The sequence below is a fragment of the Acanthochromis polyacanthus genome, chromosome 7 (assembly GCF_021347895.1).
Source record: "Acanthochromis polyacanthus isolate Apoly-LR-REF ecotype Palm Island chromosome 7, KAUST_Apoly_ChrSc, whole genome shotgun sequence".
In the NCBI taxonomy this organism is placed as follows: Eukaryota; Metazoa; Chordata; class Actinopteri; family Pomacentridae; genus Acanthochromis; species Acanthochromis polyacanthus.
In genome coordinates, this window is record NC_067119.1 from 4,332,410 (window position 1) to 4,358,983 (window position 26,574).

The 26,574-nt window shown below is 36.5% G+C and overlaps 1 protein-coding gene and 1 long non-coding RNA gene across 2 annotated transcripts in view; one reads left to right on the top strand and one right to left on the bottom strand.

Annotated features, from left to right (window-relative positions):
* LOC127534895 (uncharacterized) overlaps window positions 1–26,574 on the bottom strand; it is a 382,765-nt gene that overhangs the window by 303,410 nt on the left and 52,781 nt on the right. The gene's annotated exons all lie outside the window — the stretch shown is intronic.
* fras1 (Fraser extracellular matrix complex subunit 1) overlaps window positions 1–26,574 on the top strand; it is a 338,079-nt gene that overhangs the window by 282,238 nt on the left and 29,267 nt on the right. The window contains 11 exon segments of the mRNA XM_051951259.1: window positions 2,882–2,959; window positions 2,962–3,006; window positions 3,009–3,143; window positions 4,447–4,490; window positions 4,492–4,636; window positions 6,160–6,279; window positions 7,834–7,871; window positions 7,873–8,014; window positions 21,037–21,161; window positions 24,355–24,495; window positions 26,279–26,506. Of these exon segments, the coding sequence (XP_051807219.1) occupies window positions 2,882–2,959; window positions 2,962–3,006; window positions 3,009–3,143; window positions 4,447–4,490; window positions 4,492–4,636; window positions 6,160–6,279; window positions 7,834–7,871; window positions 7,873–8,014; window positions 21,037–21,161; window positions 24,355–24,495; window positions 26,279–26,506 (1,241 nt within the window).

A 26,574-nucleotide genomic window follows, 5' to 3' on the forward strand; every position in this document is an offset into this window, starting at 1 on the left:
GAGAAGTGCGTCCTCTTTTCTCTCTAGATTGTGACACACAGTGTAAGAAAAGCGGAAACTTTTTGATTTTTTCCAACAAATAGAAGGCAGTTCAAAGCAAATTTAAACTAGGAAAGGCTCTCAAACAAGAAAAAGGTTTTGTTGTGCAGATTTTTCATGTTAAGTTAAATTACAGACAATTTCTGGTAAAATCTGACCAAAAAAATTATAATTTGCAAGATAAACCTAAAAAAAAGCAGGTTAAAACTATAAATAATTTTCAGATTAAAATTAGTTGTTTTTTTTACAGAAATAGAAAAATACAATTTTTTGTCATTAGTTTTACATTTTTCTGTGTTCTTTAATATCTAAAGTAGCTAAGATGGTACGTTTTTTAAAATGTGTTTGACCATAAAATTAAAGTTTTGCAGCATTTAAATCTGCTGAAACACATAGAATTATTGTATTTGATGTTATTTTCGGTTGTATTTCATTTTACTTTATTTTATAGTTTTTAAACAGTGCAGCATCCCACCATTTCTAACATTTTTATTTATTTTTTTAACAGTATAAACCCATAAATAGCCACAAACTCTGATGCTACAAACTTCTTTCAAGGACTTTTTATTATTATTAAACAAAAAGTATTAATGCAACACATAATACAAAGTACAAATGACTTTTTTATATTTTCTCATAAAGATTAATGCAAACATATAATGTAATATGCACATTTATTATTTTAAATCTGATGCCACAAACTGAAATCGCCTCCAGCAGAGTTTTATTTGAGCGCTTTCCTTCCTGTTGATAATAAATTGTCCCGACGGAGACGAACACCAGCATTTTTCTGCTTCGGACACACAAACAGCGATTCTTCACTCTGAGATCAGCCGAACTCCAAACTCTCTGTTTTCCTGACGTCTTTGCTCCGTTTCTAAATTGAGTTTTCTCTCTCCGGTCTGCCAGAATCGGCTCAAAGAAATTACTTCCAGAAAAAAAAAACAACAACAAAAACAGGAATTTATCACTGATGCAGCAGAGTTTCACGCAAGTTCAGCAAAGTTTTGCAGGCAGAAAAATCCAGTGAAGACAGAAGAAGAACTGAGAGACGCAAAATTAGAAAAGCCTATTTTTTTTTCAATAAGATGAATTTTCCTGCATTTCCACTCTTGATTGTTTTCAGAAACAATCTTCCCACTTAAAAGCTCCATTCTCTTCATTCTTCATCATCTTTGTCTCTGTTTTTGGTCCCATCGACCCGCTAGACTTTTACTTCTGCATAACAAACCCGGTAAAAGCTCCATAAAGCAGCCGAGTGCAGCGCCGCCATAAAAGCAGCGGCGTGTTGGACCGCCGGGGCGATGAGTCTTTTTAACGGGCCGTCCTCTGATTTATCAGACACAGAATAAAGACGTCAGGAGGCTGAAACGCTCCAGGAAACACCGTCGCTGCTGCTGGAACCGCCTCTCTAGACGGCCAAAATAATCCATCAGGCTGCTAAAAATGGAGTCAACAAGAAACCACTGAATGCAGACGTGCTAATTATGATTAGGAGGTGATTTATCAGCAGGTTTGTCAAAGAGAGGGACTTTTTTTTTTGGCTCTAATGCAAGAGAAACATTCTTTTTATCGCACATATTGGTAACAATGCAATAAAAATCTGATTTATTTGATCCTAAAGCATGTCATGTGAAAGTTTTACTGACAAAACAGGATCTTTTTCATGTTAAAGCAAAGTATTTTGCCCAAATGCATGGACTGTTGGGTTTAAACGGCATGAAAACAAATTAAAAATGGGAAGTATCTTCATCTGGTTATTTTAAATAAATAATAAAGGTGCCAGATTTTATATCGCAGTTAAAAAATGCAATGAAGTGATCTTTAAAAAAACAAATCTGCTAATTGGTTTTTATTTTACCTAAATGGAAATAAATTAAAAAATAGATGAATTGATCATGAAAGTAATTGTTAGATGAAGCCTGTTTCTTAACATTAACCGTGTTTTAAATCATAATTTATTGTTCTGGTTTGGTTTGAAAAGTCACGTTATCTGCAAAGAAAATAAGAAAAAAAAGAAACTGTATAAACAGGAAAAAAGTCAGATTTTTTAGTTTTTTTTCCACTGTCCTTAAACTACTTAAATGTGACGAGCAATTAAATTGGGAAAATGAAACCAAACGAAGCCTTAAAATCATATTTCAACAAAATTGCTTTATTTTCCGTGTGTCATTTTAAAGTTTTGCTAAAAACTTTACAATGTTAGAAATGATGCAACATACAGAAACTCATATTTCCTTCTTCACCAGCCTTGGGTTATCATGTTATCTATAAAATAAAATCACCAAAACTCCAACATTAATCAAACCCAGACACTTTTTAAAACAGAAAAAAAAAAAATCACTGAATTTTCAACTTTCCGATTGTCCTCGTTCTATTCATCTGTGATGAGCAGTTCAAAAGGGAAAATTAACTAAATCTAAGCTTAAAATCGTGATATGTCAACAAAATGGCTTTATTTTCTATGAGTCGTTTTAAATTTTTGCCAAAAGAACCTCTTTTTTTTTTAAGTTTTTGTCAGATTCAGTCTTCAAACAAGAAAATAAATCTGTCAAGAAAATAAGTTAAACATCAATGAAAGACTTTTATAATTAGATCCACTATGAAAATGCCTGTTTCTCCTTCAGTGAGTCCAGCGGATTAACTAGAAATGATACTGCCTTCACAACTTATTTTTTATTCGGTGCTTATTTAGAGTTTGAAAAGTCGCATTATCCGTAAAGAAGGGATTGTAAAAAAAAGAAAAAAAAGTGTTACATTTCCCATTTTCTGGCTGTCCTTTAACTTCTCATATGTTACATGAAACGCCATCAGTAACATAACCTCTTTTTTTCTCCTTCAGGTAAACTTCGCAGACGTCAGTTCTACTCTCAGCCGCTGGAGAACGGTCGGGTTCTGACTCAGGGATCCACCTTCACCTACCAGACGTTCTGGACCAGCTGCTCGTCTACACGCCTGAAACCGTCAGCGCGGCGCCGACGAGATGGGCTTCACCCTCACCGACGGCATCTACACCCACACCGGCCGGCTGGAGTTCACCATGGACGTCCGGAGGAGCGAAGGGCCGAGGATGACGGTCAACAGAGGCCTGCAGCTCCCCGCAGGTGAGCTTTAAGAAAGGAGGGTTTGGTCGCATCAGCCAGCAAAAAGGGACGACCGCTAATGTTGTGTGTTAAAAAATTAGTTTTGCTTTTTAAAAAAATGCCAAAAATGCACCTTTTATGAGAGCAAGAAAGTGTAAAAAGGTCGACTTTTTAACTTTTAAACAGTCCATGAACTAATCATAGGGGATGTGTGTTTCTGTAAGGAAAATTAACCAAATCTTTGCTTAAAATCGTGAAAAATAAACATTTGGCTAGAATCAGATTCTTTAAAAAAAAATGTAAAAAGCATCAGCGAGTCAATTTTTTCTTATTTTTTGTAAAATGAATAATCAAAAAATCAATAACTTTGTCATGATAAATACATCAGAGACTGTTCAGCTGAACTGCAGGCAGAGTTTAGAGAGAGAGGCAACGAGTGTGGAAACTAATTAGAGAGATAAAGAAGAACGTTAAGCATATTTGATTGCTAAAATAAATGCGGCTACTGTTTTGTGTTAATCCTCTGAATCCCAAAACCAAGCAACAGGTTCCATTTTTTTTAAATAAAACATCCAAATTACATCATATATCAGCGTAAGAAAATGTAAAACAACAAACAAAAACACGAGTCCATGAACAAAACATGTGCGATCAAGAAAAATACACAAATCTTTGTTTAAATTTGTGAAAAATTTGCTGTAAAAAAAAAATCTGCACTTTTCTGCTCAACTACAAGACCGTAAGTGATTGGCTTCAACAACAGTCATGTGACCAAAATTCTTCATAGTGGGTCCTTTCCTGTTATTGATTTATAACAGCAGCCGACCGTAATGTGCATCTGTATGCAGACGAGCTGTGCTTTATTATGCTGGGTTCATACAGGTTTCTGTTGATAATTTACAACTTTTTGTTAACGCTCTTCAACATGCACTCGGCAATTTAATTTATTAGATCCAGTAACTGTAAAAACAGACAGAATTCTCAATTGTGTGACGATTAAATTGGTGATTCTTCATCAAAATCTCTCTTTTCTTAATAATTTATGGCATCATACCTCTGTCATACAGAAGACATTTCTAAGTTCTCTCTACTTTTTTGTGTTTTTTCTGTTTCCATAGAGGTGCAGGACTATATATAATATTAATTATAAAGTTAAATTCATCAGAAGAGTCTTTCAAACTGTGAAAAATCTACCAAAACAAAGACAGTGGAGAGATTTTGAATAGAAACAAGAATCCTTCAGTGGGGTGTGTAATAACTGATGACTGTGTGTTGTAACTATTCAAAGAGCTAAAATCAACAAATAAAACGTACATTTCTGCAGGTTCATCGTCTAAGATCACGGAGCAGAACCTGAAGGGAACCGACAGTCGACTCGGACGTCCTGAAGCTCCGATACGTCGTCACCAAAGACCCTCCGTTTGGAAAACTGCAGCTCAGCAAGAGCAGCCGAGTGGAGAAAGTGTCCGTCAAAGGTCCGGTTCAGAGTTTCACTCAGGACGACGTCAACAAAGGTAACAGTTCTGGTTTTTAAAGGTGTTATCGCCGGGTAAGTGAACTCCTCTCTGTTCTGTTGACTGAATAATTCACTTTGCTGTTTAAAAACATTGCTCCTCCATTCAAAGGTTTTTATCTTTTAATGAAGAGAAAAGATGCTCCAAAGTGTTTTCTTCCACCCACATCTCCTCACCAACACACTTCATGAAGCTTTCACTTTGTTTTTTGGGGTAAAAACGATGCTGTCAGAGTGTAAGCGGCTGAAAGAGCCCACATTCAGCTTTTGAGGTTTCCCCCTTTCTTCAATGTGTCAGATAGCTACTTTTAAAAAGTTTTACAAACCTCCAAAGCACAAAGTTTGATGCCAAGACAAATCATCCCCAAAGAAATGGCAAACTACCACAAAAGACTCAAAATAACCGGAGACACAAACAGTAAAAAACTAACCCCAAAAGTCATGAAACGACCACAAGGAGACAGAAATCAGCCACAAAGTGTCACAAAATGACAAAAGGAGACAGAAAAAACATAAATTACTCACAAATTAACCGCAAGAAGATGGAAAATGACAACAAAGAGACAGAAAATGACCAGAGACACAAGTCACAAGTCAACTACAAATGACAGAAACAATCTCAAAGGGACTCAAGTCAAAAATCAGTCAGACAAATTCACAAAACGATAAAAAGACCAAAAAAACAACTACAAAACAGTAGAAAATGACCACAAATGGACACAAAACAACCAGAAAAACTCAAAAATGAACTGCAAAAAGACACATTAATCACAGAGATACAAAAAAAATACAAAATGTCCAAAAAGAAACGAAAAAAAACAACCTCATGAAGACAGAAAACAGCCACAAAAGTTAAAAATCAACCAGAAAAATTCACAAAACAACAATAAAACGATAGATAACTATAAAGACAAAATAGCCACAAAGCACCAGAAATAACTTCAAATAGATACAAACAACACAAAAAGTCACAAATGAGCTGTAAAAAGTTGCAAATTAGCCACAAAGAGGTACAAAAAGTTTTTCAAAATGACCACAAGAAGGAAAAAAAACAACCCAGAGAGATGGAAAACGACTACAAAGAGACAAAACAACCACAAGTGCCACTAAAAAAACACAAAAAGACACAAAACAACCTCAAATATACAAAACAAAAATGAGAAAAAGACTCGGAGACACAAAACTAACATTAAAAAGTCACAAATCAAGCATATTGACAGACAAAATGGCCACAATAAGACAGAAAATGACCAGAAAAAAATCACAAATCAGCAACCAAAAATTCAGAAAATAACCACAAAAGGACAGAAAACAGCCAAAAGTATATAAACAACATGACTTTGCTTTCATTTAAAGCTTCAAGAATTTAAGCACAGCGTTTCAGATGGGCAGTATGAGAAAAATAGTGTTTTTTGAACATTTTTTTTAACCACAAGCTTTGAAAATGTTAACTCTGAAACCCTACAGTTATAACATCGTGCTTGTAGTGAGTCTCTGAACTGACAACCGAGTGTTTGTCCACCAGTCTGCTGCAGTTCAGCCACGACAAAGGCGAGAAGGGAGGCAGCCTGTCGTTCAAGTTCAACCTGGTCGATCCGGAGGGCAACAAGCTGATCGATCAGTCCTTCTTCATCAGCGTGCTCGGTGGGTTTCCTGCATCCGCCGCTAAAAACGGCTCCAGTGTTCCTTCATTTGGCGGAGTAGAAGAAGAAGGCAATTACTGCAGATTTATCCTGTGTCCTGCATGCTTGCTGATGTGCACACCGGACGCAGCCGGAATACCAATTATGGAGAGGTTTTTTTTTTTCTGTAGAAGCCACTATTAGACTTTATAAATAATGCAAATGTGCAGTAATAATAGTAGCTTCGGCAGCTTTTTTAAATATATATTCCAGGCATGTGTACATTAAACTGCACATGAATCTTTTCCACATCAAACAATCCTGCATTTTGTTTTTTTTAATAGATTTATTAAAGCTCTTCTGGATATATGACAAAATCTGTTGAGTCACAAATATAAATACAGCACTGCTAGTATTTGGTTAAATGTCTCACCCGAGTTAGCTGCTTTTGAAGCCGTCTAGGCGAATATTCGGATCTCAAAATTAATATTCGGTTAGGGCTGCAACTAATGACGCGTCGACGAGTCGTCTGAGCATGACGCGTCATCTAAAGCGGAAGTGAAGCGCGCAGTGCAACAGAAATCACCTTCCGACCGGAGCGCGGAACACGGACGAACGTCGGCGCTGCATCGTGCATGTATTAGTATGCATGATGCAGCACGGATGTCCACGTTTAGATAAAGCTGTATAGTAAACGCTGAAATCCATGTTTACGATAGAACGCGGACGTCCGTGCAGCATCGTGCATACATAATACATGCACGATGCTGCGCCGACGTTCGTCCGTGTTCCGCGCTCTGGTCGGAAGGGATTTCTGTGCATTGCGCGCTCACTTCCGCTTTTGATGACGTATCGTGCTCAGACGACTCGTCGACGCGTTGTTAGGTGCAGCCCTAATATTCGGACTACGGTCACGACCGAATATTCGAATATTCATCATAGCTTTAATCATAGGTAATCAAAAATCTCTCAATAAACGACCACTTTTTCTAAATGAGTTCATATTTGAGAGAATATCTGGCTTCTTTTGTCTAAGACAGATATTTCCATGTCAGCTCTGCTCTCTGAAAACACCCCAAACTTTATTTTTCTTCTTTTCTGGGGAAGCAGCCAAACAGGGGTTCAGCAGTTCGAATGCAGAATCTAAAGGATCATTCGTCCCTCACGCTTCATCTGCATCCTGATTCTCTCCTATCTTTCTTTTTTATCTTGTTCTGTATTATTCGCACTGTTTTTCTCTCTCGGATGTGACTCCAGTGAAGCTATATCTTCTTTCCTCTGATGACTTCTCTGCCCTTCGCTCAGTCTCGTCTAAATCCGAACTTATATCGCTCTTTCACCCCTCCTGATATTCGCTCCTTTGCTGTCGGCCAACTTAATCTTTTCTAGTTTTTCCACTTGTAGTCGTGTCATTCCTTATCTCCTCTCTCCGAATCAGTCTTTCTGCTCTACAGCTACTATTTCCTTTTTTTACCAGGATGAGAAATAGACTCCTGTCGGGCGAATTGTTTTCACAAACTCTACCACAAAGGATAAAGTTTTTAATTACTAAATCTTTGGCTCTTTTCCTTCACAGAGGACCGTCTTCCTCCGTCCGTGGTGGTGAACAAAGGCCTTGGTTCTGGATGAGAACACCGTGAAGAAGCTGACAACGCTGCAGCTGTCGGCCAGCGACCAGGACAGCGAGCCGGGCGAACTCATCTACCGGATCACCAAGCAGACCAGTTTAGGACACCTGGAGCATGCCGCCAATCCAGGTAGGATTGGAGTTTTGCAGGTTTTTACAACAACAAACCTGTGTTTTGGTGTTTGCAATCAAAATTTATAATATTAGGTCTGTGATGGTTAAAATGTGACTTATTTGAGAGTGGACTGGTGTCAGTTGTAGATTTGAAAACGCAAATATTTTAAAGATCTAACCTTAACTGCAATGATCCGTCATGAGAACTAAGATTGGGTAGAGGGTAAATGTAATGTCAGGAGGTAATGTAGTATTTGAGGGTAATTTTAGCGCTTGAGGGGTAAATGTAGTGTTAAACGGTAGAATGTACTGTGACTCCACAAACTCCAAAAGACAACAAAGACCTGTTTTCTCTCCATGATGTTAGTAAATGTGTTGCAGATGCAAAAGATGTATTGTAGATATGTCGTACTGTTCATAATGTAGAGAGTTATGAGGTTTTAGCTAGTAAAGGGCATCATGACAAAGACTTCTGTGGTGCCTATTGACCTCCGACTAGAGTTCATAAGTTTCAAATAAACTGGAATCAACAAGGAAAGAATTCCAGTATCGCAACTAGACAAGCCCTCAGTAGATGGCAGAACCACGTCATCTACTGGTTGCCACTGTGCAGCCCCTACGGTCACACATGTAGCTTTCAATTTTGATCATCCTACGTATATCCCTTCCTACTTGATCTGCTAACCTGTAACTCTACAACTGAGCAGGGGACCTTAGACTGATCTTCAGTGCCAAGTTTGATTATCCTGACTTCAGCACTCGCAGAGATATCTGACCGGACATACCCACCCACACCGCCACCCACATACATACTTACCCAGCCAGAAGCGAATACAGTAACCCCGCTGACGTACGTCAGGCGTGGTTAATGATCCTTTGACACAAATAAGCCATGGTTCTACTTGCAGTTCCTCCACCTATTTTTAAGGTTGGGATGTCGTGATCAAGGGTTTTTTTTTTGGCTCCACGTGTGATCCGAGTCATTTTATATTTGGTATTGTCAATTCCTGGTACTATTATTCGAGGTAATACACACTTCAAGTGTGTGTGATCAGCAGTAGTACCTGGTTGTTCCACCATGTGGCATTGTCGGGGTTTAACTAGTAAAGGTGTGCCATGACAAAGACTTCTATGATGCTTGTTGACCTCCAACTAGAACTCATGAGTTTAAAACAAACTGGAATCAACTTAGACATTATTATTACATTACAGTGGCTTACGTAACTTGTCAGATTATACGTTTATTGCTTAAAACAGCAAAATCAGCACAGAACAAATATTCACTTGGTTCAATTTGTGTCACAGAGTCAGAAAATGTATCCTGGCACAGATTGTCTTGTCCTTTTTATAACTCCTGTGTGACGGCAGATGTAAGATTTTTTGGGTGGTGCTGATACTGCTCAGTTAAAAAAAAAAACGCCTCAATCAGCTCCAATGCCGATCTTTGAGACATTAATAAGCCTCATCATAAAGTGGTTTCAGGTCAGCAAAACACAGCCAGCGAACACCTCGTCCTCAGTTTGTTATTACAGAAACTACTGGAGCTTAAAGCTGCCATTAGTCAACAAAGACACCTGGCTGCAGCATCCGTGGTCCGATGGAGCGTCAAGAAATCCATAAAGTTTTTACAGCTCAGTCTGTTCAGGTTGTACAAGGAGTTTTACTTTCCTGTTTCCCCTATGAAACACTAAGGATTTACTACGCAACATGCCATTACTACCCAATAACTGCAGGAACCAGACAAGTAGAGAACCAGAGGTCAACAAAGACTCTCCTCATTGACTACTATCTGTTGTATGACCCGAAATACAGAATACTGACTCAGAACACAGTTTTAAGGGTTTCATGATATTGATGTGAGTATTAACGTTGATCCAGTGGGAAGAAGCTGTTTATTGATGTTACATAGGTAGTATGAATGTTGTTGTAAAGCTCCAGTTGGACACTGAAATGTAATGTTAAAGGGGAAAAGGAAGTGTTAGAGGGTAAATGTAGTGTTAGAGGGTAGATGTAGTGTTAGAGGGTAAATGTAGTGTTAGAGGGTAGATGTAGTGTTAGAGGGTAATGCAGTATTAGAGGGTAGATGTAGTGTTAGAAGGTAAATGTAGTATTAGAGGGTAAATGTAGTGTTAGAGGGTAAATGTAGCATAGAGGGTAGATGTAGTGTTAGAGGGTAGATGTAGTGTTAGAAGGTAAATGTAGTGTTAGAAGGTAAATGTAGTGTTAGAGGGTAAATGCAGTGTTATAGGGTAGATGTAGTGGTTAGAAGGTAATGTAGTATTAGAGGGTAAAATGTAGTGTTAGAGGGTAAATGTAGCATTAGAGGGTAGATGTAGTGTTAGAGGGTAGATGTAGTGTTAGAAGGTAATTGTAGTGTTGAGGGTAGATGCAGTGTTAGAGGGTAAATGTAGCATTAGAGGTAGATGTAGTGTTAGAGGGTAGATGTAGTGTTAGAAGGTAAAATGTAGTGTTAGAGGGTAAATGTAGTGTTAGAGGGTAAATGTAGTGTTAGAGGGTAAATGCAGTGTTATAGGGTAGATGTAGTGTTAGAAGGTAAATGTAGTATTAGAGGGTAAATGTAGCATTAGAGGTAGATGTAGTGTTAGAGGGTAGATTGTAGTGTTTAGAAGGTAAATGTAGTGTTAGAGGTAAATGTAGTGTTAGAGGTAAATGCAGTGTTATAGGGTAGATGTAGTGTTAGAAGGTAAATGTAGTATTAGAGGGTAAATGTAGTGTTAGAGGGTAAATGTAGCATTAGAGTAGAGTGTTTAGAGGGTAGATGTAGTGTTAGAAGGTAAATGTAGTGTTAGAGGGTAGATGCAGTGTTAGAGGGTAAATGTAGTTAGAGGGTAAATGTAGCATTAGAGGGTAGATGTAGTGTTAGAGGGTAGATGTAGTGTTAGAAGGTAAATGTAGTGTTAGAGGGTAGATGTAGTATTAGAGGGTAAATGTAGTGTTAGAGGGTAAATGTAGTGTTAGAGGGTAAATTTAGTATTAGAGGGTAAATGTAGAGGGTAAATGTAGTCTTTGAGGGTAAATGTAATGTTAGAGGGTAATGTAGTGTTAGAGGGTAAATGTAGTATTAGAGGGTAAATGTAGAGGGTAAATGTAGTCTTTGAGGGTAAATGTAATGTTAGAGGGTAGATGTAGTGTTAGAAGGTAAATGTAGTATTAGAGGGTAGATGTAGTGTTAGAAGGTAAATGTAGTATTAGAGGGTAGATGTAGTGTTAGAAGGTAAATGTAGTATTGAGGGTAATGTAGTATTAGAGGGTAAATGTAGGGGTAAATGTAGTCTTTGAGGGTAAATGTAATGTTAGAGGGTAGATGTAGTGTTAGAAGGTAAATGTAGTATTAGAGGGTAGATGTAGTGTTAGAAGGTAAATGTAGTGTTAGAGGTAGATGTAGTGTTAGAAGGTAAATGTAGTATTCGAGGGTAAATGTATATTAGAGGGTAAATGTAGAGGTAAATGTAGTCTTGAGGGTAAATGTAATGTTAGAGGGTAGATGTAGTGTTAGAAGGGTAAAATGTAGTATTAGAGGGTAGATGTAGTGGTTAGAAGGTAAATGTAGTGTTAGAAGGTAGATGTGGTGTTTAGAAGGGTAAATGTAGTTGTTAGAGGTAATGTAGCATTAGAGGGAATGTAGTGTTTAGAGGGTAAATGTAGTCTTTGAGGGTAGATGTAGCGTTAGAGGGTAGATGTAGTGTTAGAGGGAAAATGTAGATTAGAGGGTAAATGTAGTCTTTGAGGGTAAATGTAGTATTAGAGGGTAAATGTGGTGTTAGAGGCTAAATGTAGTCTTAAAGGGTAAATGTAGTGTTCGAGGGTAGATGTAGTGTTAGAGGGTAGATGTAGTCTTAAAGGGGTTAATGTAGGGTTAGAGAGTAAATGTAGCTTTTAAGGGCAAATGTAGTCTTGGAGGGTAAATGTAGTTCAAGGAGTTAAAGAACCTCCAACATATCTAGTATTAGGATGAAATATTAGTAATACAGCACACTGACTCTCCAAGTCATTTTCTGACTAACAAAGCTTTTTAACACAAAGAAATTTGTGTTAAAAGAAAATAAATTTCTTTTTTGCAGAGAACAGGGACTGACTGACCTTGGGAGTTTATTCTTCTCCAGCCGACCAACTGATCTCATCCTAATATTCACTTTAGAAACTGTTTTAAGGGGTTTTTTTGTTGGATTTATTAAAGTTCTACACAGCGATTGTAGTGATAACATTCTCTTCGTCCACGACCTCAAACACTTGTTCAAACTGTCCAATCCAACTTACTGAAGGACGTCACACCAGAGAAGTAGTACGTATACTTTTGTGTTTTGTACCTTCAGTAAAATTAGTCCATTATGAGAAAGGCTTCAGAGCTCTTAGAAAGCAATTCTGCAGAATGTGGCAAAATGTAAGAAACAGGTTGAGTTGTGAGGAGAAAATTAATATTTCATTCACTCTTTATATTCTCAAAGCAAATGTTAAGAAAATGTGCATCATATAGTAGATTCTTTGCTTAATTATTCTATAGTATGTAACAGTGTTAGACTTAAACTTCAGTATTTGAATTAGTCAGAAAATGTTTTTATTTGTGTAAAATTGTAGAGTTTTAACCTGAATGTAGAAATTAGTAAATTAGCAAAATCTATATTATTGTACTTTTTAAACCACGACATTTAAATTACTGGGGAAAATTTGTATAATTATAATACTGTAGGTTTTTAATCTTATTTTTAAACTTATTTAGGTCAATTTCTATATTATATAATGCTGCAATATGTAAAGTTGTCAGGTAAATTTGTTGAACATAGAATATTACAATTACTTAACTCTGTAAAACCCAAATATAGAAAAAAGCAAAATATACATATGTACATATAGCTAATTAGAAATATGTAAAAAAATATACATAAAAAATAAAACTGATATTGTATATTCAGTGCGTTTTACAGGATTTTAAATGTAATCTGTGAATTAGTAGGTACATTTACATAGCATTGTTTTTAACTGTAATTTCTGATTTAGGCAGGTAAATTTATGTGTATAAAATATTGCAGGTTCTTATTTTTAAAAACTTGTCACGTAATTTAAACTATGCAATTGTAGGTTGTTAACTTTAATATTTAAGTTATTTCAGTAAATTTGTCTAATATATAATACTGCAAGGTATTACTCAAAATATTTAAACTTGTCAAGTAAATTTATTTGTTGTCTGTATAATATTGCAGGGGACTTAACCTAAATATCTAAATTAGTCATTTTGTGTAAGATAATACTTGTGGAACTTAATGATTAGATTACTTGTGATTTAGTCTGGTAAATTTCTGTCATAACCCTATAATACTGCAGTTTCCTAACTGTAATACTTATATATAATACTGTGCATAGTATGCTGCATTGTAGGGGCTTAACATTAACTGTAATGTTAAAACTTATAAGATAAATTTGTAGCGTTGACCTTGTTCCTCTACTGGAAATCTCTTTATCTGCTCGATTAAATGTTGTGTATAAAAAGCAGTGACTTCACTCTGGCAGCTGTTTATGTGAGGCAGATGTCATGTGATGAGCTTAACAGCAATTAGCACAGATTCCATTCACCGTATATCCATATAGTGCACATGAGGTGTGTTCTGTGTGAGATAATCAACTCAGAGCGTATAATCATCCTGCTCCACTTTCTCCATCGTTTAGCTGCAGCTGCCGCTCAAGCACTCTGTTTTCCTGCAGGTTTCTGAATAACTGCAGTCTTAATGAAACATGTTTTTATGCTATAAAATAAAATAAAAAAATCTGCATAAACCTAAGATGTGAGATCAGTTTGAGAGACACAGAAGTTTGGTGGCTTCTTTCCAACCACAAAGAGGTGATTATTAGCCTGAGGACCAGAGCTTCGGCGAACTGAGGCCCCACACCGTCGGCTGCATGTTAATTAGCTGTATGTTAACAGCAATTCCTCGAGCGTCGCTTCACCTCGGAGGCTCCGGGTAATTACTGCCGGCCATTCAGCCGAGCTGTCAGCGCATGCTAACGTGCCTCCAGCCTAGCAGCCCGGAGCCCCGGTGGGAAGAAGCCTTGTCAGAGCTGCAGAAATGTCAAGCGGCAGCGACAGAGAGATGAGTGGCCACTTTCAGAGCCTTCAAAAAGCCCTTATTACCTGACTGAGGCCGCGACATCACTCTCTGGCAGAGTGTTTGTCAAAAGCCGCCTGTCTTACAAATCAATGACGACTCCTTCACCTTAAACTTTCTTCCAGAGACTAGTCGTAGATCTGAAACTTTCAGAAAAGTACTAAAAAAAAGTCCAGAGAGGTGATTTAATGTGCAGAGAATTAGATTCAGAACCGCAGCCACATCCATCAAACTGAAGCAATGCAGTAATGTGACATTGCTTTCGTGTTTGAGATGAGAAAAGTAAGATCTGAAGAAATAAGATCAAATAAGTATAGATAAGATAACATGAATGAGACAAGATGAAATGACAATAATGAGATGGACTGAGATGAGATAAAACGAGATAAGATCATATAAGATTGAATAAGATGAGATTAGATGGCATGAAATGAGACAAGATTACACGAGAGGAGATAAAAATTAGATGAGATGTGATAAGATGTGATGAGATATTAGAATAATGACATCAGATAAATTTGATAGGATACAAATGAACAAGATGACAAAAGATGACATAGATGAGCTGAGATGATACACAATGAAATGAGATTAATTAGATAAGAAAAGAGATTGAACTGACAAAAGATTGCATGAGATTAACTTATAATGAGATGTGAAAGGTTTAGATGAGATAAAATAGATGAGCCAAGAATACATGAGATGACAAAAAATGAGTTCAGATAACATGAGATGATATGCATGAAATTAGATAAGATGAAATGAGACAAGATTAGATGAGATGACGTGAAAGATGAGAACAAAAGATAAGATCATATAAAATGAGACAAGATTGAAATAGAACAGGGTGAGACAAGATGAGATTAGGTGACAAAAATTAGATTGAGATAAAGAGATAAGATGACAAAAGGTGACACAAGATTGCATAAGATGAGATAAAGTGAACTGAGATGATATACAAGATAAAAATGAGATTAGATGAGATGAATAAACGAGGAGATCTGATTATATGGATGAGATTGAAAAGATGAGATTAAACGAGATAAGCGCATATTCAGATATGAGATGAGACAATATTACATGAGACCAACTGAGACAAGATGACACAAGATAGATGATATAGGATGAGATTTGAAACGGTCAAATTAAACTGTACTAGTAGCGAAAGGAAATTCTTGTGTCTGATATTACTCACAAAAAACAAAGACGTACGAACAACAGGGCCAAAAAAGTAGTAGAAATGATAAGATAAGACTGATAAAATACTGAAATAATGAGATAAAATAAGACTTGAACAGAACAGTGAAAGATAATGGTGAAAATTACACTGAGGTAAAACGTATTAGTATTACATATAAAAAACAAGCTGGAAATGAGATATTACACGGCACATCACACGTGAAATGAAATTCTGCACGATACGTGTTGCAAATGATACTATTGTTTAGATGTGATGTTTTATCTGTCATGCCTGCAGAAAGAGGAGGATTTCTACAGTTTGATGCTAGAAAAACAGATCAGCTCAGAGGCAGCTGGAACAATCTTCTTAGCTGCAGCGTTTTTACATTTAACCAGGTTTACAGTTTCTCCAGTAAGCTGCTTCTTAAATGTCAGGCAAACAACAAACCTGATTTCCCTAATCAGAGGAGCTGAGGATTACAGGGAAGATTTCTACCAAAGAATCTTGATTTATCCATTTATTTTTCCACCGTGTGTGCAGATAACTGTGCTTCTAATCTGCCCTGTGACTTGGACACAGAATCTAAATGAACCCTCTAAACCCCAAAACCTGCTGGTCGGTTTTGACAGTTATGCAGATTTTTTTAAAAATCGCCAAAAATTGCACACATTTATCACAGTTAGAAACTGTAAAAACTGAAAAAATCAACAGATCCTCATCTTTCTAAAGATCTTTAAACTAGTCATGTGTGATTGTGGAGTTTCCAGAAAAAATAACCAAATCTGAGCTTAAAATCATGATATTTAATCAAAATCAATGTCTTCTAAATGTTTTGTTTAAAAAAATTCGCCAAAATAAGTCTTTTATTCTAACTGGATTCTGTAAAAATCAAAAAATTCTTTACATTTCTGTGTGAAAGAAAAGCCATAAATACTCAGCTGGAAACAACAATCACATCACAAAAATCTGGGATTATTCGGTTTAACTGCAGGCAGTGCTCACATCAAACGGAGAGAAGACATATATGAAAACATCTTAAAAATGGAAATAGTAAAATATCTATAATGTGTGGAGTTGCTATTTTATATTTCTGCTGTTAGAAAAACCTGTAGACACTTTGGAAAATATGTTGTAGATGTTGATTCGAGTTTTTGTCTGTTCTTTTTAAATCAATAATCAAAGAAATTAAACTTTTTCTTCTTGTTTTTTATGACTTATGCCATTCTAACTGTGTCCTCCTTCACATAAGACATTTCTGAGTTCTGTCTTCTTCTAAACATGGTTGTTCTGTTTCCATAGAGGTGCAGGACTTTATATTGTGGCTAAAAATGGGTCAGGAGCAAAAACCACCCATATACTGTTGAGAGTTCAGAGGTTTAAACCAACCAAAAGTGCATTTAGAAGTGTGAAAAATCATCGTCTAATGTAAATTTTGCTCGTTCGTCATGTGGAAACGCTTCTGTCAGGAACGAACAACACATGCAGTTAAAATGGAATGAGCCACAAATCCAAAACGAAGCAGAAATCAAGCTGAACTTTTCAGACTGCTGCCCTTAATTACATCCTGTAAATGCAGTCATTCCTGCCAGTGAGCTCAACCGATCCGTCAGTCTCTCAGAAAAGCAGTCGGGAGGAAATAAAGAGGAAAACGCATTAAAAAGTTGTCAGGCTCTCGTGTGACAGCCGAGTCGATCCTTCACGGCTCCAAATGTTCCTGTTTTGTCAGATTTGGGCTCCGCGGCTTCCCAATTTAAATCGTCTGTAAAGAAAATAAGTTGCTGATTTGTAACAGTTCTGTCTCCACATTCCATGAATATTTAAATACCTTCATGTTTCCAGCCTCTCCAGACTTTTCTCTCTGCTCTGTTCATCATCAGTAGAAAGATGTTTCTCATGCTGAATGGATCTCCAACAACCTGCTCCTCTGTCACTGTTCTGAGCCATGCTGACTTTTTTTATTGCTCCAGTAGCTTTGATTCCCTCTCAGCCTCGTCTTGTCGTCTCTTCTTGTAGATTTATGTCACAACTGGTTTGTTTATCGTGTGTCTGTGTCTTGTTTTTTGTCGTTTTCCTGTCTTATTCTGGCAATGTCTCTCTCATTTTTTTGCCGTTTGGTCTCATTTGGGTTGTTTTGTGTCTATTTTTTTGTTGTTTTCTGTCTCGTTTGTCTCCAAATGCTGCAGATATTTAACTATTCCAGCCTCTCTAGATTCTCCTCTCTGCTCTGTTCATCATCCTGTAGAACATGTTTCTCCATGCTGAATGTATCTCCAACCAAACTGCTCCTCTGTTCTCTGTTTCTGAGCCATGCTGGCACTTTACTCTCAGTCTAATTGTCCAAAAATAAATCAAAAAATGTCCAAAACGACTCAAAACCTAGTTACGAATTGTCCAAAATAACCTAAAACACAGATTTTTGGGAACTGACAATTCTGAGTCGTCATTTGGGTCATTTTGGAGAATTTTAGTCCGGCCTCTCTTGACTTTTTCTCTCTACTCTGCTCAAATTGTTCCAAAATGACTTGAAACTAGTTCCAAATGACGATTTCTTCAGTGATTTCTGGGCATTTTGGTAATTATAAACAAGTTTTTCATCACTTTGGACCATATTTAGTCCAGTTGTGAGCCTCTCTTCATCATCAGTAGAAAGATGTTTCTCCAACAACTTCACTGTTTCTGAGCCAATTCCGACTTTATTTGATTCATTCCAGTAGCTTTGATTTTCCTCAGTCTCTCTTGTCGTTTCGTTTTGTGTCTTGTCATTTTGTCTCATTTCTGCTCATTTTTAGTCTCGTTTGTGTTGTTTCACGTCTTGTTTTTGTATTTGTGTCTCATTTTTGTCGTTTTTCTGTCCTGTTTTTGTCATTTTACGAATCTTTGGAACAGTTTCGTCTTTCTGTCTTCATTTTGTCTCCCCTCTGTGTTGGTTTGTGGACGCTTTGTGTCCACATACTGTAGATGTACCATTTTATTTATCACTATTTCCAGCCTCTACAAACTTTTTCTCTTGGTAAACGTTGTTTAAATTTTGATTCCAGGATTTTCCAATTTTTAGGAAATGATGAAAAACTTCAGCTTCTTCATTTTCTGATTTTATAATTTATGCTGTTCTCCACTGCGTTATTCTGCACAGAAAGTTATTTCTGAGTTCTTCGTGGCTGTTCTGTTCTGTAGAGCTGCAGGACTTCATGCTGCAGTGAAAAAATGAGCCAACAGTGAATAAAAATGAGCAAATGACAGCAAAAAAATAAGTGTTTTAGGGGTTCAGAAAGGCAGGATTTTGATCAGAATATTATCACCGCTGTTCTCAATTTGATCTAACAGAGGAATAAGTGACAGAATCGTGGTTTTGGTCTGTCAGACGTTGACATGAAGAAGATCGATGGCGCTCAGCCTCCATTTCTCTTGGGTGACGTGTCGGATGACTGATGGTCCTCCTGGAATATCATTTGACCCGCTGCTGCTCCGGGAGTTTGTTTTTTTATCTGCATAAAATAAATATAAAACATTCTAAGGGAAAGTACCTCTCCTGCTCAGGGAAATAACTTCTCACCGTCTCGCCTGCTTTGGGAAATAGTTCGGAGGCGTCAGAATATTCCCAGCGACTTCTTACCTTCAAATCAGCGTCAGGGCCGACTCCTTTCTCATTTTATTAAAAATAGGCCCTCCCTGCAGGGCGCTGTAATAATAATCTGCTGCCTATTTGAGCCACACAGCAGTACGCATGAAATGAAATGATGGAGAATTAAATATCAGAAATGAAAACTACTTTTAGCCGCAATCATCTCCTGTTAGTAGTACAGCAGCAGAAATAGAACTCTGATGTTTTTAGACGTTTTGGAGTGGAGACAGAAAGAAAAAAACTGTCACAAAGATGAAGAAAATGACAAAAACTGGACGGAAAACTGGCAACAAAGACAATAACAAGATGCAAAATGGATGCTAAGAGAGACTGAGAGGAAAATCAAAGCTACTAGATGAATAAAATAAAGTCAGCATGGCTCAGAAACAGTGAACAGAGGAGCAGGTTGTTGGAGAAACATTTTCTACTGATGATGAGCAGAGGCTCACAACTGGACTAAAACTTGTTCAAGATGAATCAATTGTCCTTAATGACTCAAAAATACTAACTTATCACACATTTTTAATCATTTTGAACTTGTTTGAGGTAATTTGGACAATTTTCAAGTTATTTGGACCATTTTTGAGTCATTTTTTGACAATTTCATTTTACTTTGGACACGTTTTAAATCATTTTGCACAATTATTCAGCCGAAGAACAATAAAACAGCAGCAAAGAGTCTGCTGTGACTCAAAAATGGTCATTTTGAACAAATATTAAATCATTCTGGGCTGATTTTGGAACTTTTCTTATGAATAATTCGGACATTTTTTTTGTTACTTTGCCCATATTTATTTATTTTAGACACATTTGAGTCTTCTTGAACAAGTTAAAGTAATTTGTTTTGTTTTTGAGTTATTTTGGACGATTTTAGACTGAGAGGAAAATCAAAGCTACTGGATGAATAAAATAAAAGCGGCATGGCTCAGAAACAGAGAACAGAGGAGAGTTGTTGGAGATACATTCAGCATGGAGAAACAGGTTTCTATGATGATAAACAGAGGAGAGGAAAAGAATGGAGAGGCTGGAAACATGGAAATGGTTAAATATGTGTAGTATGTGGAAACAAAACAACCAGAGACATAAAACATAAACGAAATGTGGCACGGCTCAGAAACAGAGAACAGAGGAGAGTTGTTGGAGATACATTCAGCATGGAGAAACATCTTTCTACTGATGATGAACAGAGGAGAGAGGAAAGAATGGAGAGGCTGGAAACATGGAAATGGTTAAATATGTGTAGTATGTGGAAACAAAACAACCAGAGACATAAACATAAACGAAATGTGGCACGGCTCAGAAACAGAGAACAGAGGAGAGTTGTTGGAGATACATCCAGCATGGAGAAACATCTTTCTACTGATGATGAACAGAGCAGAGGAAAAGAATGGAGAGGCTGGAAACATGGAAATGCTTAAATATGTGTAGTATGTGGAAACAAAACAACCAGAGACATAAAACATAAATGAAATGTGGCACGGCTCAGAAACAGAGAACAGAGGAGCAGAGACTCACAACTGGACTAAATATGGTCCAAAGTGATGAAAAACTTCTCCACATTTACCCAGATTGCCAAAAATTACTTCAGAAATTATCATTTGGACCTAGTTTCAAGAAACTTTGAACAGTTTATTGAGTTATTTTGGAAAAGTTTCCACAAATACAACAAAAAGTACCTCTAACACTTGTGTTTTTTTAAAAAAATTGCAAAACTGGCAGCATTTATCAGAGCAAATGTAAAAACAGAGGGGAAAAAAAACACATTCTCAGCTTTCTAAAGGGCTTTCTAGAGAAAACGGCAATTTGACTATAAAGAAAACACAACTACATTCAGCTGCAGTCATCTCTCTGTTAGGAATAAAGCAGCAGAAATAGAACTCCGATGTCTGTTTTTAGGTTTTTACGATGTTTGATTGTTGAACCTCATTCCTGCTGAGTTTTAATCTGGGAGAAATGAGGAGCCGGAGCCTCGTTAGGAGCCTCCAGGTTGTTCGCTCGTTTAGATGATTCAAGGACGGAGGAGTGCAGCGTGAGACTCGTGACACCAGAACTAAACGTCGGAGGGGAAATGTGACGGAAAACAAACAGAAGTCGATGGTTTTATTTGGTCTCTGCAGGAACCAGGATCGGTTCGTTCACTCAGGCCGACCTGGCGTCTCGCAGCGTCCAGTACGTCCACACCAGCGAAGAAGAAAAGCACGCCGACCAGTTCTCCTTCACCGTATCCGACGGCAACAACGAGGTGAGTCTGGAGCTGTTTTATCAACCTGGTGATGAGTTCAGGGACGCCGGGGGAAGATATGATTCTTGAATTTAATTCAGGACTGATTACAGAGTCTTCTTCTGGCGCCACACTCACAGGAATCATGCATTTGACCCGTTTGTTGGTTTAAAACATAGAAAAAAGTGACAAAAACCGTAAAACACCAAGATGTTAAAGGTTCGTTTAATGGGGTGTTCTTGGTGGGGTTTTTCACATATTTGCTGAAAATTCAACATTCCTGTTTATCTGTTGACAGCACTCTACAGTAGAACATAGTTTGCTTTTTAAAAAGTTTATCTGCATCCAGCTCTCATATATACAGAAACAGATAGTTTGTTATTTTAGAGGAACAGAAAATGCTCGAAAACGGGCTCATAAGGCCTCGAAGGGTAAAAACTGTAAAAAGAGGAATAAAAAATCATCCTTTCACACCATGAATGTGACCATAAAATAACGCAGTTTTACTGTATTGCAATTAACAAAAAATGGAATTAAATGAAATCATTGTCTGGATATTATTTGAAAAAAAAAAGATGATATTTTGATTTGGTAAATTAGAGATAATAACCAGTAAAATTACAGGAAATACATATTGTTTTATACATTATGCAAAAAAAATAAAATGTATATAGATATAGATGTATATTATACTTGTAGTTATATATAAATAAAAATCATATTTGGTAATTCATTTGCTCTGTTGATTTGTTATACTGTAGATAATATCCAGTAAAATTACAAGAAAAAAATCTTATTTTATAGGTTATGCAAAAAATATTATATATATATATATCATATTTTGCTCATTATTTGTAATTAATTCGTTTACTGTATTTGACCATAAGATTGCACTATTTTTTACTGAATTTAATTCAGCAAAAATATCAATATTTGACTGATATTTTACAGATTTTCCATTGTTTTGTTAAATTACACATACTTTATAGTAAATTCGCAAAAAAAAACATTGATTCACAGATTAACTGTGGAAAAGAAACAAAAAAATCATGCTTTCAGACCATAAATATGACCATAAAATGATGTAGTTTTAATGTTTTTCTATTAGCAAAAAATTACATTAAATCCTTGTTTAGATTAAATTATTATGTTACTGACTTCCATGACCTGTTAGTGTATATAATAACTAATAAAATTGCATTTAACATTTAAACATTATTTTAAAAAAACTTAAGACAATATCCATAAATCTTTCTAATCATAGCTTTAATTATATACAAATAAAAATCATTTGTGGTAATTCATTCTTTTGCTCTGTTTGACCATAAAATCCCACTGTTTTTTTTTTCTTACTGTCTTCAAGGAAATATTCATAGTTTACAGATATTTGCTGGTATTTTGGCAGCTTTTCTCTCTTTTCTGACATCATTGTTGTCTGATTTCCACATATTTTTTCAGCGTAGGATGACACAAACTTCCCGTTACATAATCATAAGTTAGGGACGAGACGATCCAACAGCAGCAGCACGAATGAGTTTCAAGCTCGAGCGCGTTTCCACAATGAGGCAACACCTGCAGCTTCCAGCTCCAATAATGACGTTAGACTGAAGCTATTGTTCCTCCTCAGACTGCTCCCTTCTTTAAATAAGTCATTAAAAGTTTCCCAGTTACTCCTGTTTAATAAATGTATAAATCTAAATGTCTAAGTGAGTTTCTCTGAATAAATCTGCGTCTCTAATCCGGACTAACAGGACTCCGGTAGACGGTCCAGCAGCTTTTATTAATTCTCTGAGGTGCGTTCGCTGTCCTGCTTTTAAAACGCTGCATATTTATAGTGGAGTGTTTTACATTAAGAGTTTCTGTGTGTTAAATGGAAGCTGAATATTTAAGTCCTGTTGCAGCAGTTTGGGTTTAAACGTCTCCATTATTTCCACCAGGAGCAGACAGTCAGACTGTATTTTAATCTGTCTATTATTTTACTGTTCCAGTACGTTCGCCCTGCAGCCTCTTTATCAGACAGAACATCAAATCTCACGAAATCCAACGCAGACACGAATTTTAGTTTTACCAAAAAGATTCTGCATTTTATGTTTTTATTGAGGTCGTAGAGCACGTCTGATGAATTCATTAATCAGAAATATGGACAATCTCTGACAGGAATGGGCTTTATTTATTTATGTGTTTGTTTGTTTATTTAGCAACTTACATATTTATTTACTTATTCATTTACTTATTTGTGTATTTGGATATTTGCTTGCTTCTTAACTTGTTGACATATTTACTTATTTTTACTAACTTATTAATTTACATATTTACTTACTTATTTACTTCCTTGTTTACGAATTTACTGACTTATTTACTTGTTTACTTATTTTTTAGCTTACTTATTTACTTGTTTACATATTTTTAGCTTACTTATTTACTTGTTTACATATTTGCTGACTTATTTACTTGTTTACTTATTTTTAGCTTACTTATTTACTTGTTTACATATTTGCTGACTTATTTACTTGTTTACTTATTTTTTAGCTTACTTATTTACTTGTTTACATATTTGCTGACTTATTTACTTGTTTACTTATTTTTAGCTTACTTATTTACTTGTTTACATATTTACTGGCTTATTTACTTGTTTACTTATTTATTTATTAACTAACTTATTTACCGACTTGTTTACGTATTTACTTATTTAATTATTGATTTATTTACACATTTATTTTCTTATTTACTTACCTGTTTATTTATTTAGTTATTTATTCACTTATTTACGTACGTATTTACTTATTTTCTGACTTATGTACTTATTTCTTTACTTACTTGTTTGCATACTTATTTAATTATATATTTGATTATTTATTTACTTATTTACTCATTTATTTACTTGTTTACTGATTTACTTATTTACTAACTAAAATTACAACTCACTTTATTCTTTGTTTTAGCAAATATTAAGGACTCATTGTTATTCATGTTAAATGTCAGTAAAAATGTTGTAATTTATTTAAAGACATATGAGAGATATTTCTTTTTTTATTACAAAAATGTCCGTACCTTTTGTAAAATAACGACTCCACGTGTGAAAGTCGAACTGCTGAAGCTTTGTTTTAGCTTTAAACGAACTTTTCAACACATCTTAAGCACGGACTCACTCGCATTAGAAGCATTTCAGGAAAACTACTAGGCTGAATGTGGTGGTGTTTGCGTTGATCTCCAGGTGGCCCAGACGTTCTACATCACCATCAAGCCGGTGGACGACTCGCTGCCTCTCCTCCAGGTTCCCGGGATGAGGGTCCAGGAGGGCGTCAGGAAAACCATCACCGAGTTCGAACTCAAAGCCACCGATGCCGACACAGAGGTAGGACGCAAAACGAGGAAAATCTTTATTTAAATGTATTTTATTATCAGTTTAAAGAAGATCAGGACCTGCTAATAAATGTTTAGGAAGAATCTCCTCCCTGAAGACTCATTTTCTCTGATAAAAACTGTGACAAAGACGGTTTAATCCCACCAATCTGTCATTCTCTTTGTAAGTTTCTGGTGGATTTTTGTTCTCGTACCCGACTTTCATTGATCTTTATTTAAGATGCCCCTCTGAGTGATTGATTTAACCCCTAAAAACTCACCTCTGTGCGTCAGAGTTACATATTTAGACTCTTTTTTTGCCATTGAAATTAACATTTTCTGCCTTAGAATTTCTTGACTTTAACTCTGAACTGCTGCTTGTCGAGCACACCAGCTCACCCAATACTCAAGCGAGTAATTCAGGGATAATGTTCGATCTAGAAAACCAACTTTGAAGAAGAAGAATAAAGCAGAAAGTTGGTTCTTTAGATTTGTCATGTATGAAACTCTGGAATTCTGAATCTACTGCTTTTGAGTCCTCATTTAGCTCATGATGTCTAAAAAAAACACCATATGGACGCGTCAACAAGGTAAAAAAGCATAATTGTCATTGGACTTTAAACTCTCACTTCCATCGACGTAGATGCCTGATTTCCAATCCAGACGAGCAAAAACACAAATAAATAGCTGATTTTTGTGTGCAAATGAAAGAAAATGTGGTTAAAATTAGCATTAAGTCAAATTATGGAGTAAAATAACAAAACCATTAAGAGTAAACAGGGTGATTAGGTTTTAAAACGAGGTGAATTAACTAAAAAAATAACAACAGCTGGAGCTTAAATAAATTAAATTAGTCCAAGCTGCAGGTGCAAAGTGAAAAATTCAGCTTATTAGACTGCAGGAAAGCTGGTTCAGTCAGAGCTGTAGTTATTATTCATCAATTAGATGTCAGCTGTTAAAATAATCAACTATTCTGGTAACTGATGATCAGTTTGAGTGATTGTTTTTAAGAAAAATAAAGACAAATTTCTCAGATTCCAGCTTCTTGAAAAAAATGAACATTTTCTTGTTTCCTTGCTCCTTGACAGAAAACTGAATATATTTGGGTTGTGGACAAAACAAGACATTTAATTGACATTTGACATCCACAGATTGATTATAGGTGATTATTATCCCCCGCCTCCACGAAGTGGACAAGAGGGATATAGGTTTGGCCTTCGTCCGTCCGTCCGTCCGTCCGAGATAAAGGGGACAGCTTTTCTCGGAAACTATTACAGCTGGGATTACGAAAATAGTGTGGAGCTTCACACTATGGACACCTTGATCAAGTTCGAAAATGAGACCTGTGCGATAATATTTAACAGAGTTATGGCCCTTGATCACTATTTTGGATATAGACTCATAGACATCACATGTGGCGGGGGATATTGATGACCATGTCATCTTGTTAATGATAGATAGATAGATAGATAGATAGATAGATGGTAATGCCAGAAGCACTTTTTAAAACTGATGATGAGAGTAGTAGTAATGGTAAATAAGAAAAAACAGGGACATAAATAGAGGGGAAAAGAGAATAAAATGATCAATGACTAGAGATATTACTCAATTTTTAGGAAGATTGTTGAGTACTGAAAGTATTTAAATGCTATTAATGTTAGCAGCAGCTGGGCGGGAAGTGCAGGATTCCAATGCTAATGTAAAATAATCAGGATTTCTTTTTTTATTTTCAAGCAACAAAACCAGGCTTTGTAAAGTTTTCCCGTCCTAACTTCTGGTCCGTTGTCCTCCTCCAGGCCGAGTCCATCGTCTTCTCGGTGGTCCAGCCTCCTCGCCACGGCGCCATCGAGCGAACCATCAACGGGCAGCACTACCGGCAGACCAGCATCTTCACCATGGATGACATCTACCAGAACCGCATCAGCTACAACCACGACGGCTCCAACTCTCTGAAGGACCGCTTCACCTTCACCGTGGCCGACGGCACCAACCTGCTCTTCATGGTGGAGGACGGCGGCAAAGAGGCGAGTGCCTGGCATTTTTATTGCAGCCGGATGATTGAAAAAGCAGAGTGCGTGTTCGACTGTGTGTG